Source organism: Mchenga conophoros, linkage group LG16 (assembly GCF_057382185.1).
Source record: "Mchenga conophoros isolate Kocher_MC1m ecotype Shallow Benthic linkage group LG16, M_conophoros_male_GT1.1, whole genome shotgun sequence".
NCBI lineage: Eukaryota > Metazoa > Chordata > Actinopteri > Cichliformes > Cichlidae > Mchenga > Mchenga conophoros.
In genome coordinates this window covers 21477984-21494709 of record NC_140541.1, presented here as the reverse complement: position 1 = coordinate 21494709, position 16726 = coordinate 21477984, and the positions used below count along the sequence as shown (strand labels likewise).

At 39.7% G+C, this 16726-nt stretch overlaps 1 protein-coding gene across 5 annotated transcripts in view; it reads left to right on the top strand.

Annotated features, from left to right (window-relative positions):
• The window catches only part of LOC146556729 (FERM and PDZ domain-containing protein 4-like), a 38250-nt gene extending 21644 nt beyond the window's left edge, over positions 1–16606 (top strand). For all 5 annotated transcript variants that reach the window (XM_085250338.1, XM_085250339.1, XM_085250340.1 and 2 more), the window contains 15 exons: positions 3232–3392; positions 3670–3772; positions 4438–4483; positions 5385–5489; positions 6386–6493; positions 6862–6993; positions 7447–7566; positions 7713–7849; positions 8161–8287; positions 8528–8617; positions 8726–8908; positions 9081–9213; positions 9300–10262; positions 12086–13291; positions 14833–16606. In XM_085250338.1, coding sequence (XP_085106464.1) covers positions 3232–3392; positions 3670–3772; positions 4438–4483; positions 5385–5489; positions 6386–6493; positions 6862–6993; positions 7447–7566; positions 7713–7849; positions 8161–8287; positions 8528–8617; positions 8726–8908; positions 9081–9213; positions 9300–10262; positions 12086–13291; positions 14833–16088 — 4870 coding nt within the window. In that variant the 3' untranslated portion in view covers positions 16089–16606. The remainder of the gene's footprint in view (positions 1–3231; positions 3393–3669; positions 3773–4437; positions 4484–5384; positions 5490–6385; positions 6494–6861; positions 6994–7446; positions 7567–7712; positions 7850–8160; positions 8288–8527; positions 8618–8725; positions 8909–9080; positions 9214–9299; positions 10263–12085; positions 13292–14832) is intronic.
• The last annotated feature ends 120 nt before the right edge of the window (positions 16607–16726 follow it).

Below are 16726 nucleotides of genomic sequence, written 5' to 3'. Positions count from 1 at the left end.
ATAGTGAGAATCGGCCCAGCATTTCTTCCTGTCGCTTTTTGTTTAGCTCAGAGTGCAGCTTGTGCACTATGCGGTAGAGCTACACTAGCAGCTAATGGGTATGATTACAGACCAGTGGATGCATGGCTGTCCGCACAATGGGACTCTAGCCATGTTTAGCAGGTGGCCATGGAGAGGAGGCGGCAGCATTCTTCCTGAATGCACAGGTCCATATGGTTTTGATTTGTGCACAATCTGCTGAGGTTGTCATTCCTGAGATAAAACTGACACATAAATTCAAACTAAATGTTCCTTTTTGCGATACAGTATGTAATAACTGTAGTTGTCATATGATGACAGACAAAATGTTTCAGTCAATGCTTTGGGGTATTAAAGGCAGGGACAAAATGCATGACTTTAAGAGGAAATTTCGAGGTTAAGAAGCTAAGGAGGCCAGCATACGGTTAATTCGTAAGTCTTGTAAATGCTGCAGTTTATAAAAAGCTTATTTGAATTTCTTTTAAATGCATCACTTAATAATTTATGGAATATTCTATACTCCTGAGTCGTGGGAGTACACTGGAGGTAGTATATTAATTTAAGATTATATGTTTGCAAACTGAAATAAAATGTATTAAACAATCTGTACAAAGAAATGTAATATCTCTGTTTAAAAAGACTACCTATCTAGGGAAGTAGATGTGACAGATACATTTTCCTAATTAGCTATAAAATAACCGAATACATTTTGCCCTTTTAATGATTTTAAGTAAACGTGGAATGATTGTGCAGAAGCAAATAGATTTTAGAAAAAAATGGCCAGGTCCACGATACAAGTAGTTGACATAATGGGACTCATTATTTTTAACTAAGCTTCGGTTTTCAGTCTTGTTACATCAGACTTTGCACATTCTGCCCACAGTCGTTCTGCCTGCCAATACTACTGTATCACACCACCAGGACAAGAGGTCCCTGTGTTTGTTTGGTCATTTAATCAATTATTTTTAAAATGTAGATGCAAAATGGTATTCAGTCTGTTGATTTTGTAGTGTAATATGGGATAACTGTATGTTGGTTGGCTTTGCAACTTTTAATTGCCAGTGGAAGACTTGAAGCTGTAATTTCTTTTTTTTTAAACAAACACGATAGTCTCCTAATTGCAAATACATGTATAATGGCCACAGCATAATATAGCACAGTCAATGTTAATTAGTATACAGTGCATACATACACAAATCATACAAAAATCTTGACCAACCGTGAATCAGTGTGCCATTGAGAATGATTTATAGAACCAGTTTATAGACTTTTATATTAGAATTACAACTTCATGTAGAAAAATATCCTCTATCTGAAATGTTGTGTAAAGGTACACGAAAGAATTCAATTCTAGTTTAGGACTAGGCTGCTACTACTAACAAACAAACAAACAAACAAACAAACAAACAAAGAAAAACACAAAACCATTTTGGTTTTCTTTTGTTATCCGTTCAGCAGCTGAATTTCACCCTAATGGAACATCACATGTTAATTAGCCTGGGAAGAAGCGGCTGAATCCTCCACTTCCAAAATATCAGTTGACAGTCATTTAACATCTTTGAACTTGTCAGCAACTTGCTGTTGCTGCCTTTTCATTGCATTGGGAATGCAACTGACAGATCTCACTGTGTCTTTGTGCCGTGAAAGATTAATTGTTAGTATTTACTGGTGAACAGTACATGTGTCAAGAATAACTGTGAATTACACACTGTCTGCCCACAGCTTTAATTAACCAACATTGTTGGCACCATATGGAGTTGCTGCCGCTGCTGCTTTTGCAGCCAGGGAGAGCAGAGAAACACTAAAAAAAATTAAAAAAAATCTGATCACAGAATATGTGAAACGTACATGCTGGCTTTTCACATCTTTTGAGTTCAAAAAGCTAATATAACGATGATTCTCTTACAAAGATTGAGAAAATTCATTTTACCATGGTAACTGAAGCAAAACGTTTGATAAGGTTAGAGTCTTGATTCGCAGCCAGCTATCAATGGTAGCAATATGAGTAAATCTTAAAAATGAAACTGTTTTACTGTGCGCCTGTCATCTACAACAAAAGTTTATTGCTCTAAAATGGTAAGGTACTGCATCTATGTAGCTAATCAAACACCATTTCTCATGCTGAGCAGGTTCACAGCCTACATGTATTCTGAATTAAGCTTTTTTGGATGCACTGCAGAGCTACAGCAAACTATTTCGTATAATATTTTACTGTAACAACCCCTGTGAATAATGAAAGCAGGCTAGATTAATCACCTCAGCACTCTCGATCATGGTGGCCCATTAGCTAAACCCTAACAATGTTCTCAGCCACACAGACCATAGAAACCGCGTTCACAACGTGCATCCACAACAGTATAGATCTAAACATCATGACATCATAAGAATAAATTCATGTTTAAGCCTAAACCCTTTAAATTTGCATGAGTCTTTGCAGGTAATAAACGTACTGGCTGCTACAGTATTTCATGCTCGAGAGAGGTAATGCAACATAATTCTGCCAGACGTGTAAGTCCCCACTCATGCAAAAGAATGAGACTCTACGTAAGACCTAATATTTTGTTCTTCGAATGCATCAATATTTACATTGTCCGACTGTATCACAAAGGATGGAACATTGCTGTAAGAAAAAAATGCAATGTCTGGAGGAAAATTCACTGACATGGCACTCTATATTATAACTGTCCTGGATCTTTATTAGTCTGGCAAGGAAACACATGCCTATTATTTAACACATTTAACACAACGGTGTGAGAAGTACAGATTCTTTGTGAGGCATTACAATGTGAGAATACAAACATTGGAGCCTGATTAGCATCGCCCACACGCTCTATTTCTGCAGCATTGTACACGTTCGTTATTCTGAAACAATATGTGGCATTTTGTTTTTAAACATTGTGGGTATTTGGAAGAAATTACAGTTTTGTATACAGTGCAGTTGATGTCTGTCCTCCCATTTTAATTTTTCAATAGCTATCTCTTGTAAGAGCTGTCATTGTTTCTCAGAGGACATTCATTTTAGTGGTTATATTAAGCATTTAACAATTAGAGACGCTGCTATTAATCTACTGGCTTATTTTTATGGTCTGTAAATTGCATTTATTTATTTTTATAAAAATGTCAAGATTACTAATAACCAGCAAAGGTTATTTAGGATCAATCAAAACCACCCTGCCCTGACAAAAACAGTTAATATCCTTTTTATCCCCACAGCCACGTCTCCCAGAGCAACTCCCTGGAGGAAGTTCGTCTGGACGGAGACAAGTTTGTTCCGCCAGCGCCCCGGAAGGTGGAGATGAGGCGAGACCCAGTGCTTGGCTTTGGATTCGTAGCAGGCAGTGAGAAACCTGTGGTGGTTCGCTCAGTCACGCCAGGTAGCACAATCCAGCTACACAGTGGACTCTACCACAACACAGTGACTCATTCAATCCATGACTGTTACTATATCAACACGAGATGAAAGCCTCCTAAAATGTGGCTAAGAGGAAAACCCAGTGAGACTGTAGTTTACGTCGATGATTCATTGATTTGAACAGTCCTCAATGAGAAAGCATTCATTAGAGCTTTGAGGCCCAAGACAGGAAAAAAAAAAAAAAGGTAGGACCGTGCAAAGTTTGGACCATTAAGTCTTTTTTTGGTGTGTTTTGGCAGGGGGTCCATCAGAAGGCAAACTGATCCCAGGGGACGAGATCATCATGATTAATGATGAGGCAGTCAGTTCAGCACCCAGAGAGAGGGTTATCGACCTTGTCAGGTAATACAGCACTCTTAATTAACTTTAATAAAAACACCCAAACATCCAAAGATTTAATACTTTTTGTACAAAATGACATATTGTAGTTCATTGCACTGTCTTTACTTAAAATTTCTGCTCTAAAATATATAAAACAGTTTACTGCCTATGGAGATACTGTTGATAACTGCAAAAAACATAAAGCACTCTAAGCATACCATCACTGTATTTCTTTATCTTATTCTGATATGCTCAAAAATCAAATATCATAGCTGGATAGATAAAGCAATATAACATTACTCTAGCCACCTGCTTCATTTAGCTGTATGCTGGTGTTGTTGTTTCTTCAAGCGTCTCATTAGATTAATTTCATTCACACAGCTGAGAAGCTGGCACTGAGCCTTTGGTCCTTGCGTGACCTGTGCTGCAGTCTGTAAACAGTACATTAGTACAGGGAAAAGTGCCCATGTGGCCACTCCTCTACAGCTCCCGTGGCCTTGAATAGGCTTCTTCTCTGCAGCAAAGCTCAGCACAATGGTGCCAAGACAGGACTGCCAGGTGCACCACTTTGAAACTGTGTTCGTTCTGCTCTTTTCTGACTGTATTAATTGTGTTGTTCATAAAAAACTTCTAAATTTATTGAAACTTAACCTTTCATTATTTTTTTTGTTGCTTTTATCCCGCAGGAGCTGCAAGGAGTCCATATTGCTAACTGTTGTTCAGCCGTACCCAGTAAGTTTCCCTGTCCTCCTTATGAATGAAATCCGATACATTCCACTTGGCTATATGTGCATTTGGAGGTGATTATTTTGTTGACTCTGTGCAAACAAGCCATTAATCATGCCATATGTTAGTTCTGGCACAGCATCGGTAATGCCTGGGCTAAGTGTTAGAGCCCAGTGAACTCACGGGGAGTCTGATTGCTGCAATCTTTCCAAGTTTTCTCGTGTTGTAGTGTTAGATCCTCACAGAACCTCATGTGAACCTGCCACTCCAGCATTTACTAGAGTCACAGAGCACCAGATGGCGGTGAACACACAGTGCCAGGAGCATATATTCAGCCTTTGTTTACAGTTCACATAATAATTCAGTGGGAATGGATTTATGCTTGGATTCCCTCCAAAAATAGACCAAACCGTCAGTGCATGTTCACAACAAGGGAAAGGAAAAATCAAAATATAAACTGTATTTTGACACAAGACCTGTGCTATGTCTTGTGTGGTAGAAAACTGTATACAATGAAACAGTAATCGTAATGTTTATTATAGTTCAGATTTCATCCAGTCATCATGCATTTTGTTTATGCACTTTGCTCAGTCCTGAACACGACAAGCCTTTAGGAACAGCAAGGATTGCGGCTGCAGAAAAGCAGTGTACAATACTTTGAGGACCGAGCTCTTATAATCCTGTCTGTAATTACTTCTGTTTACCAGGGGTTTCTTTGCAGGCTCAATGACATGAGGGTGTCCTCTCTCTTATCCCTTTGCACAGTGCCACCTTAATTGCATCATCAAAGAGAGAGTAATAGGAGGGTGTCATGTTTCAAGAAGGAAGCATGCCCTTGAATTTTGTGAAGTGAAAAAAACCACACACATTTTAATGCCTGTTTTTCCACCTTCTTTTCCTCTAAAAGTCACCCAAATCGGCATTCATCAGCGCAGCCAAAAAGGCCAAGTTAAAGACTAATCCTGTTAAAGTCCGATTCGCTGAAGAGGTCATCATCAATGGACAGGTCCCAGTAAGTCACATTGAACACTAATTCATATGTTACACATTGGCGCTTTGAATAGAAGATGGCAGAAGCAGACTTGAATTCTTAAGGCTGGAAGGTTTTTTTTTTTAGAGATATTAGAAATCCCAAACCGTAAAATGAAATTCTTTATGACTGAAAGACAGAACATTGACAAAAAAGGGGAAACACTGTTGGGTTAGGGTTAGGTAAAGTAAAATGTCAGTATTATTCTGACTCTAAATGCCAGTTATAGAAGAGAAAATTAAATGTAAACAAACATCATTAGTCACATATTTGTTACAACAGCTGGCACACCATTTTGAAATAAAAAAAACAAAAAAGTATTAGGGTGACTGTCATGCATATGCTTGTGAGTGACATTTAGCTGTAAATAAGAAGCTCTACCTTAAAAAACAATCTCACCAACTTACAAGTTACCTCCTTCTTGCTTTAAATATTCAAAAACTACAATGTAAAACTGATACATTTTTTAAAGAGCGTTATGTTACACTTCATTTCTTTGTTAGGAAATATTCACCTCCTGAAGTCTTTGTACTATTGCGAGATGAACAGCGAGCTATAGAAGTAGGTGGAAGAAGTTGTGTTAGCATTGCACAGAGCCAGGTTTACTTTTACCACATTTAGTCTTTACATAAAGCTAAGTCAACTGTCTCCTGGCAGTACATTCATTCTATACAGTGGTGTGAATCTCTTTTTATCACCTCATAAAAGTATGTTTCTCAAAATGTTTTATCTTTTCTTTGATTTCCTTGAGTGTGTCTTCCAGTTAAAAATTTCCCACCCAACCCCAGCTAATGCACCACAGTGGATTATCAAATTAGCTAACTTTCACTTAGAAAAAGTCAAATCTGTTAATCACGTATGTTATATTATATCCTCAGGAAACTGTGAAGGACAACTCCCTTCTTTTCATGCCAAATGTTCTGAAGGTGTACCTGGAAAACGGGCAAACTAAATCATTTAAATTTGACAGCACCACATCCATTAAGGTAGGTGGTGGAAGAGCGCCCCTTCACTATGAAATGCTGTTGCGTAACCTTAAGTGATGTTCATTTTAAATATTGAATGTACATTATAAAGTGGAAAATCCTCTCTTCAGCACAGCCTTCAAAACCTTTCAAGTGAAAATATGATTCCAAGCAGAAAATGTATTTTAATTAGCTATTTTTCCTTTTTCCCCAAATTATTTTTCTTCTACTTCAGTTAAAAATTCTGATTGTTCAATAACACTCATGTTTTTTGCATAAGCTAAGCTGTGAAAATGATCTATAGCTATGACACTGAGCTGCGCATGAGAAAGCTGCTGCATCTGCACAGTTTGCTTGTTGTATTAACCATGACATTGTTTATATGACAGGACGTCATTTTGACCCTGCAAGAAAAGCTATCTATTAAGAGCATCGAGCACTTCTCTCTGATGCTCGAGCAGAGAGCTGAGGGATCTGCCAGCAAACTCATGCTCCTGCATGAGCAGGAGATGCTAACTCAGGTGAGACGGGTGCCATTAAACAGAGCGTCAGTACACAGTCCAAAGTGTATCTCTTTTATAAGTTAAAAATAAAGATGATAAAACAATCCTAGAAAAGAAATTGCAACACTTATATTTGTATTGATTTAACAAAATGTGTTCATTTGGTCAACTTCATAGTCTTTACACCAAACTAAGCTAAGCTAAACATCTCCTGGCTCCACTTAAATATTTTACGTATAGCTATCAGAATGTTTTTGACCAAAGTCTTTGACAAAGACATATTTAACTTTTTCAAAAATGTTAAACTATTAATTAAATGACTGTAAATGTTACATAGTACCCTATTGTATTTTATTTTTTGCATGTAATGGATTTTTTCACATGTACTTATCTGAAAGTACAACAATGTACTTGGGGAAATAAGCACTTAATGACTAATAGGACCTTCCTTATCTTTGACTTGTCCTCTAGGTGACGCAGAGGCCAGGGTCCCACAAAATGAAGTGCTTTTTTCGGATCACTTTTGTCCCAAAGGATCCCGTAGACCTGCTTAGAAGAGATGCAGTAGCATTTGAGTACCTATATGTTCAGGTAAATATCAGGAGATACACATAATACATAATAATTAGATTGAATTAAACATTATTTATGTTATTTTAGACAATATTAGGGCCTTGTTTAAGCATGACGACAATTGTGACTGAAGTGTAACCTCTCCCTGTCTGTGTCTTCTCCAGAGCTGTAATGATGTGGTATTAGAGAGATTTGGGTCAGAGCTGAAATACGACATGGCTCTCCGTCTGGCTGCTCTGCAGATGTATATACTAACCATCAATACCAAACAGTCCCAGAAAGTTTCCCTGAAGTATATTGAGTAAGTAGATTGGGTTTTACATATGTTTTACTACATGTCATCTAATTGAAAGCCTATTTTGCTTCTACCAGCTGTAAATCACACTTAAACTTAAGCCCACTCAAACAATAAAATGATATAATGACCTCACAAGCACTGCTGCAACATCAAAAGATACATCTCTGGTTAGATGATCATTTTGACTGCACCCTATCCATAAACTCCCGCACCGCCTCTGGGTAAATCAATCACAGGAAAAGAATGATTAATTGACTGTTTGTCGTAGTGGATGAGTGACCTTTTTTTTCATTTTTGTTTTTGCGCATCTGCAGGAAGGAGTGGGGTCTGGCGCTGTTCCTGCCTCCCGCAGTGCTGTCTAGCATGAAAGAAAAAAACATCAAAAAAGCTCTCACTCACATCCTCAAGACCAACCAAAACCTGGTGCCGCCTGGTAAAAAGGTAGACTGTGCTTCTGCTTTCCTCTTTTTGTCTATTCTCTGCAAGTGTATGGCTATTCATCTTCCTCTTTTCCTTGCACCAGATCTGACTCTTGGCTTCCACCTAGTGGAGTATTAAATACTTGAAATAAATCATTCGGGGCTGTTGTGTAGATCAGACTGTGTTGCACTTTTTTTTAACCTAACTAATTTAAGCATTTTCAGCTTGTGCCTTATACTATTTATTTTTTACTCCATTCAGCTAACTGCTTTGCAAGCAAAGGTCCACTATCTAAAGTATCTCAGTGATTTGAGGCTTTATGGAGGACGCGTCTTTAAATCAACACTAGTCGTGAGTAAAACTTTCTTGTCACCTCTCACTGGTTTCACCCTGTTCCACATTGTGCTAATTTACATAACGGCAGTGGTAGTTACGGTGCCTCCTTCTTCCTCTTTACAGCAAGGCGAGAAGCACACAGAAGTAACTTTGCTGGTGGGGCCGAAATATGGCATCAGTCATGTGATTAACACCAAAACCAACTTGGTGGCTCTTCTGGCAGACTTTAGTCATGTCAACCGCATTGAGATGTACACAGAAGATGAAAACAGGGTTCGAGTGGAACTACATGTTCTGGATGTAAAGGTTAACAAAATTTCTGCCTCTTTAAAAGGAGAACAATATGTTGTTTCACAAATACTTTCTGCTTTAACCCTAACAACAGCAAGCCTGCTCTGCAGTCATTATAATCTAATTTTACCACCAACTAGTGCCATTTATTTTGTTCCCTTTGTCTGATTGTGTGCATCTTTCACAGCCCATCACTCTCCTAATGGAGTCTGTTGACGCAATGAATCTGGCCTGTTTGACTGCTGGCTACTACAGATTGCTGGTGGACTCTCGACGCTCCATCTTCAACGTGGCCAAAAACACCGACAGCATGGAAACAAGTATGCCTAAAACTGATCGCAAGATGACTCATCAGAATTGGGTGTTTTTATATAGACTTGTATCAAGTCTTGCTTCCTCTTTGCAGGTCACGCCACGAGAGCAAAGCAGAACTACCAACCCATTGAGTGTACATATAGTACACCCCACAAAGGAGGCGAGGACAGAAACAACCAGAGATGCAGCCAAGAATATTCTGACCAAGAGTGCGATTACCTCGATCGTGGCAGATGTGAAGGCCAGCCAGTCTACATAACTGAGATCCACCAACCCCAGCACTCAATTCACCATGCAGAGAGAGTGGAGTGCTGCAGAGTCTCATGTTCCCAAACATATATGAATGTCCCAAGACCCAAACCCCAAGACTCCTCCAGAAGTGCAAAGGTGTCCTTCATTTTTGGAGACCCACCCTTGGACAGCGTAAACCCCCAAAATCTGGGCTACCAGAGACTGATGGATGAAGGCCCAGAGATTTTAGACAATCACAGCCCCATGTACAGACGTCTCGAGGATGACTATAGGATGATAGAGGATGGGTATCAGTACTCTACCAAAATCTTTGGTCCTACTGAGTGCATCGAGGAGCCACTGCTGCATGATATCTGCTACGCTGAGACAACAGATGACGCAGAGGACGAGGATGACATCAGCTGTGAGGAAGACATGGTGATGAGTGACATTGACAAGCCTACGTTGCTCTCGCTCTCAGGGTCCAGCGATGACATCATTGACTTGACCTCCCTCCCTCCCCCACCGGAGGGTAATGACGAGGAGGACAATGACGTACTGCTGCACTCTCTTAACATGGCCATTGCTGCTCCTCCTCCTGGTTTCAGGGACAGCTCTGATGAGGAAGAGCAGCAGGGGGCTGGGATAAGGGCCCATGGGGCCTGCAATGATATCCCAGTGTCCCTCATAGATTCAGTACCCACCCATGGAGCAGAGGGGCCCGGGAAGCCACTGGATGATGCAGTGGTATCCACCTTACAGGCACTCGAAGCCCTCGCTGCATCTGAGGAACAGAGTCCAGCACAGTCAGAGAGTAGCACAGGTTCTCCTTATACTATTGTAACATTCATCCATTAACATTACACATGTTCCAGCCATTCATTTTGATTTGTTGGTCTTTTTTTTTTTTTCAATAAAGCCCATTTTGTTCTATGTTTCCATTTGTGAGTATTTCTTCATTCATTTGAGAGAGAGAAAAGACATTTGTGTTCATTATTGTGTCAGTTTGAGATTCATTCCTGTTTTGTGGACCCATTTGTTTTCACAACTGCACAGTACACAGCGTGAAAGCTTTGTTGGTTATTAGAAATAACAGAAAATAGATCATCTTAAATAGCCGTCTATAGACGTCACCAAAATTATTGGTACCCTCAAATGTAAAGACGATTTTTTTTTAATCAGTCGAGATTGGCAAATATATCTATTTAAGTCAGCAGTTTCTTTTTGCAGCCTTAACACTTCTCAGCAGTTAGTTTCGATTTCTGTTCCTGTTCTCTTAGGTTTCACAGGTGCTTTCCTTCAGTTGTTTATTTTATCTGTGGATGTTCAATCAGCTTACCATCAGGACTCTCAGCAGGCCGCTTTAGAACAACCTAATATTTCATTCTCTTTTATGTTTTACTTTTAGATGCATGTTTTTGAGCCATTATGCCTTCGAAAAGCCATGACCTGGGACTGAGACAGAGCTCTCTGATACTGCTACAGCTAATGTTTTGCTCCTAAACGCCTCAATAATCTGCTTTTTTAAATTAGTGTCAACATAACCTGTCATGGTAGATGTAACAAAGCAGCCTCATATCAAATGTCTGCACTGGACCCTTTCCCATACCTCACAATGATGATGGTGCTTTTTTTTCTTTTAAAGCCTCATCTTTTCTTTTGTGAAAGCTGTAATTTACTTCCATTTGTCTAAAGGAAATCCCCTCGGAAACAGTATGACTCGGCATCACTTAGAAGCGTTTTAGCAAGTTCCATGTATTTAAGTTTCTCTTTCAGAAATGGGGCTTTCCTGGGTATTCTTCCGTGATCCCCCACTTTCAGTTAGAAAATCATTTACATTTGACCAGATACCATTTTACCTGGAAGACAGCTTGTGTGTATGTTAAGTTTTCTGTGGTTTCTCACCCACCATACAGACTACTCCTTCTGTTGAGTCGGTTTTCCACCTGCTGCCTGGTTCAGGGTGATTGGCTACAGTCCCATAGATCTTAAAGTTATTAATAATAATTCCAGCATGACATTAACCTGCTTGGAAACAGTCTGGTAGTCATTGCCTATACTGACACAGTTATTCGTGTCTCATCTGACCATTTTCAAAAGTGCTATAAAGCATCAAACTCTGAAAACACGTATATGCTTACAATATAAATATATTGCAGAATTCCAACAATTTAAATTTTTAAGGGGTATCAATAATTTTGTCATTTTTAAAAAATATTTTTAGAATTGTAAAAAAGCATTTTTCACATGACAAAAAAAATACATGCAAATGTGTATATTTTTATAATTCCAGTGCTGTTTTGGGATTAACTCATGTCTTTATTGTTTGAATGATTGATTGATTGACTGATGTGTGATTGATTGAATTGATTTATTTATTTTTTAATTTACTTTCTTACTTAGTTTTTAATTAGATGCATAATCAACACTTGAATATTTTAAAGACTCTTATGTGGAATGTTGTTGTGTAATGATTTATATTTATTACTAAATGTGTTATTCCCGAGTTAACATTAGCTATCATTTACACGGTAATTTACACTATCATCCGTATAATTATTTGTTACTCTCTTGCAGGCTTGTGATATATTCCATTTGCCTCAAATGAATTTCTTAATGAGGTTTTTGTCTTTCTTTTGTACACAGGTGTAGAAATATCGAGAGCATTTAGTCCGGATTCTTCTGATTCTGGCAATGAGACCAACTCCTCAGAGATGACAGAGAGCTCTGAGCTGGCCACTGCTCAGAGACACTCAGAGAACCACCTGAGAATGCATGTAGCCATGGCAGAAGGATACCACGCCATGAGTGAGGAAAAGACAGAGGTGAGTGCGCCCAGTGATGGTGGAGCAGGAGCTATGCAGTACAAACCCCAGGAGCAACAGGAGGAGGAGGCCAAATCCTCCTCTGTCACCTCCTCACAGATATTTCACTCGAATGGCGGCGAGATGGAGCCAGAGACAATGGAAATAAAATCCGTGAGTGAATACTTCACTAAGATGCACATTGGCTCTCTAATGAGCAGGCAGAGAGGAAAACAGAGAGAGACTGAGAGCAGAATCCAGGGAGAGTCCTGCGATTCTGACAAATCAAACACGGCTTCTCAAGACTCAGCGAAGGAGGAGCTCCCTCATCTTGTTGGGAAATATAACGCTTTCACTGTGAGAGATTCCTATTACATGAACCAACTTGATCTGGGGCGAACTCATTTTAAAGACAGGCATCAAAAATGGCACCAGAGAGTGCCTGGAAACAAAATGGCTGAGAATCTCGCTCCAGAATGTGTGAGTGACTCACAGGCTTCCCACGCAGACAGGTTGACAGCAAAGGGAGAGAAGCAGGACTTAGATGAAAGAAGCCAACAGTTAAATGCCCATCTCATCTCCCCATCCAAAGGGCCCGTCCCTGCACAGGGCGACGCTGCTTCACAGGATAATGAGCGGCAGCAAACGAAGCTTTCACAGTCGGAGCCAGATGTCTCACGGTTATATGAATACCACGTGAGCAAGCGCATGTCATCAATTCAAAGCGAAGGCATTCATTCTCTCCAAAGCTCGCAGTGTTCCTCAATAGATGCAGGCTGTAGCACAGGGAGCAGCAGCTGTGTCACCCCTATGGACTCTCCCCTTTGTGCCACAGACAATATGCATGTACTGTCCGAATCTTCGCTCAAGGGGCTGAGTTATGTCACTGCGGAGGAGAAGGCTTATGGGGCCCACGGGCAAGGGAAGGTCAGCCACCCCATGGACCCCACCCTGCTGAGGAAGATCCATGCAGCTACCAGTGCTGAGCCTGGGTTTGGAATTACACGGGACAGCAGTCACAGAATGCCCAAGATAAAAGAAACCACAGGTAAACTTAAACAGGAGGGTGAACCTCTAATCTGTAACCTGGTAAGATCAACATTTAAGACAGTTCATCAAAACAGGCAAATCTAAGGTTGAGAATTTGTTTGAAATCCTCAGGTTACACAAATTACCAAAATAACAAACAAAACTTTGCCTGACTTACTTTCAAGGCAGATGCCTATAGATAGATTTTGCTTTTGTGTCAATGATATCTTTTTCTACCCCTCATCTGTATAACCAGAAGGGAATCAAATTTTGCTTATAACACACACAGCACTAAGAGATTGCAATATATAAATGTAACAAGAAGCAGTCTTACCAGTGTCTGACAATACAGGACTTCTGGGTCACTGCAGGTTTTTAATAACTTTCCCCTAACATATTTGACAAAATAGTTCGCCTTTTACTGTGATGACACTCTTTGACTCTGCATATCCGCTCAACTGTGATGACAGTCTGCTTCATGTGCTGCAGTCATTGCTGAAATTATGGAGTCAGAACAAACTTGGGTGTCTTGACACCAAATTTCTGTGGGCATCTTTTCGGCAGTATTCACGTCAGTCCACTGGACAACACACATGCTGACATTGATGTAATTGTGATATTCCATAACAGCCCAAGATATCAGTCAGGGTGATCTATTAAAAACTAAACTGGATAGTCCATAGGCCTTTAAAGGCTTTCCATGGAAATACATATGAGATTTTACAGTATTTTTTAATACAAACACTGATATCTGTGAACTGCTTGGTGTTATATGCACTTGCTGATTTTAATTTTCCTTTTAGACATTTATTATGGCTATGAGAACAACACACATAATCTATTTTGCCTGTACTTTGGACTGCAACATATAAAGATGTTTCAAAATTTAGGAAATTTGACAATCAGATCAATAAGCATAGCTACATACAAGCAGAGGATAAATATGTTGTTGTTTTTATGTGTTTGAAATTACTTGCCAATATACATTGCACTTTTTTCTTAAACGAACCACTCGACATATTGGGTATTAATCTTAATCGCATTCCGCTTGCAGTAATATTACAACTGATGCTACTCTTATATCTGTTGCTTCACATCGCTTTGTTGGCTTAGCTTACCGTAAAGATCGGAGACAAGGAGAAAGTATGAATACATCTATAAGTTATTGTCCTAAATGTTACCTCTTGACTTTCTGCACTTTGTACAGCTTCATCAAACAAGAAACAAAGTATTAATGTAAGCTAAGTTTTTCATGATTGCTCATAAGTACATTTTGTTGCCTTTGGACTGAGCTTGGTGAGCCAATTTCCTTGTCTCCAAAGTCTTTTGCAATGCTAAGCTAACTAGCTGTTATGATATTCTCATATGGACTAGATTGATAATATGTCTCTATAACATTTTCCATCAGTTACACCAGGATTAAGAGATTCCTTCTTAATTGTGCACTATATGTCTTTTCTATCACTGGAACCAATAATACAGTGAGACTGAAGAACATTGTGTTAATGTTAAGGTAGATGCTTAACAGTTCTCTTTGTTTTCCTACTACCCCTAGTGTAGCTTGCACACAGCTGAAGAAGGCTGGGAAAGAGTCATCTTTAGCTCTCTGTAATGAGACCAGTACCACCACCACAATCATGTCACCTTCATCATTACAAAGTAGCACAGAGCCCAAACGGCTAACACAGGCCAGCCCTGAGCCTGACCCACACACCCTGGCTTTTCCCTCAAGCGGATCTTCATGTGACCCAACAACAGGCAGCCTCCGGAAGCTGCGAAGGGTTCGGATGCTCAGGAGGAGCTGGAGTACCTTAATGCCAGGTTCCAGGAGCTTAGAAGTACTGTTTGAAAAGACCAAAGCCATACTTACAGGGAAGAATGATAGTCAGAATTTACAGTTTCAAGATCCCCCAAAAGAGCAGATGACATTTTCTGCCAAAACCTTACCCACGAGCTTGTCCCAAGGTTCAGTTGCCTGTAATTCAACTGGTGAACAGCTGCTAAGAGGAGCCTCTCTGTTGATGCCCGAGCAAACAGCACCGAGGCTGGATACAGGTGCATGGAAGTGCCGTGGGCCGTTCAGTCACTGCTTCCTCAGGAGAAAGTCGAATACTCATGCCGGTGATGAAGGTGGAGAGATAACCTCACATGATCTGCACTTTGACAGCTCAGTTTCTTTCTATGGCAAGGAAAACACTATCTTGAGAAACTACAAAGCTGAATGGAGCAAAATGGCCTCATATATGAAGAACATGAGCCTCAAAGATCGGCTTGCTCACATTAACTCAATGAAAGGAAAAACCTACAGCCTTCACACGGGGTTCGCACTTGCACGGAAGGATGCCTTAGAGATGATTGGTGTGTTGCGTTCAAGTGTAGGCCAGCCTTCCAGAATTGCCATGCCTGAGGTCAGCGAGGCTGACATGGAAACGTTCGCCCAGCTGCTTCTCATGCAGGCCAAAGTGCTGAGCAGCGCCTGCAGTCAGATGGCGGTGGAGTACAGTAGCCCAGAAGAGCTGCTGCTCACGCTGACGCACAGCTTCCACACTCTGTGCTGCCTAACGCAAGCCTGCATGTCACTAGTAGAAGGCCTGAGTACCGACAGTGAACGGCGCGAGGTGGTAGCCAAGGTGGATGAGGTCGTCATGAACTACGTGTGTCTTCTGAAAGCTGCTGAGGCAGCTTCAGGAGGCTCCCCCGGTGACCAAAGTGTGAATGCATTGTCACATTATTCTGCCACCATGTCTGCTATTCTAAACACACTAACTCACTCACTGAACACACTGCTAAACAAAAAAACTGTTATTTTGTCTTGATTATTGATTTCAAAGCCATACATAAGAGACATGGGTTTAACAACCAATGTGAACTGCTGTGAAAAAAATTTAAAAAACTTGCCTTGTGTATACAGTATTTTATTATGTAAAGAAAATATATGATTATACGAATAATTAAAGTTTTAAATAGATTATATTAAGGCCTATATTAAAAAGCATATGACTCTCTTCTCAAATATATTATCTAATATTACTTCATAGGGATTATTTTCAGGATTTATTGGTTTTATTGACAGCTTAACATGTAGATTGACACAAACTTATTAGTATCTTGTTTATAACTTGTAAAAAAAGTACACAGCTGAAGAAATGCATACACTATATAAAGCTCTAAACAAATTGCTGCACAGGACAAGAGATGATAAAGCTGAAGTAACGCGTACAATATTTTCATTTGCTTGAGTCACTTAATTTAATGAATACTTTACACATAAACACTGAGTACTTTCCTGTTATTTTTGTCAATGTCATTAAAGAAATTAAAACTTTTTAAAAAGTATGAACTGTTTTGTTGTCTGTTTCTGTTTCACTCTGCTCGCTCACAGTTTTGGTCATTACCAATCTCTCGGCTACAAAAGTTTGTTACTGAAGTTTCATTCAATAAAGCGTCTTTATTT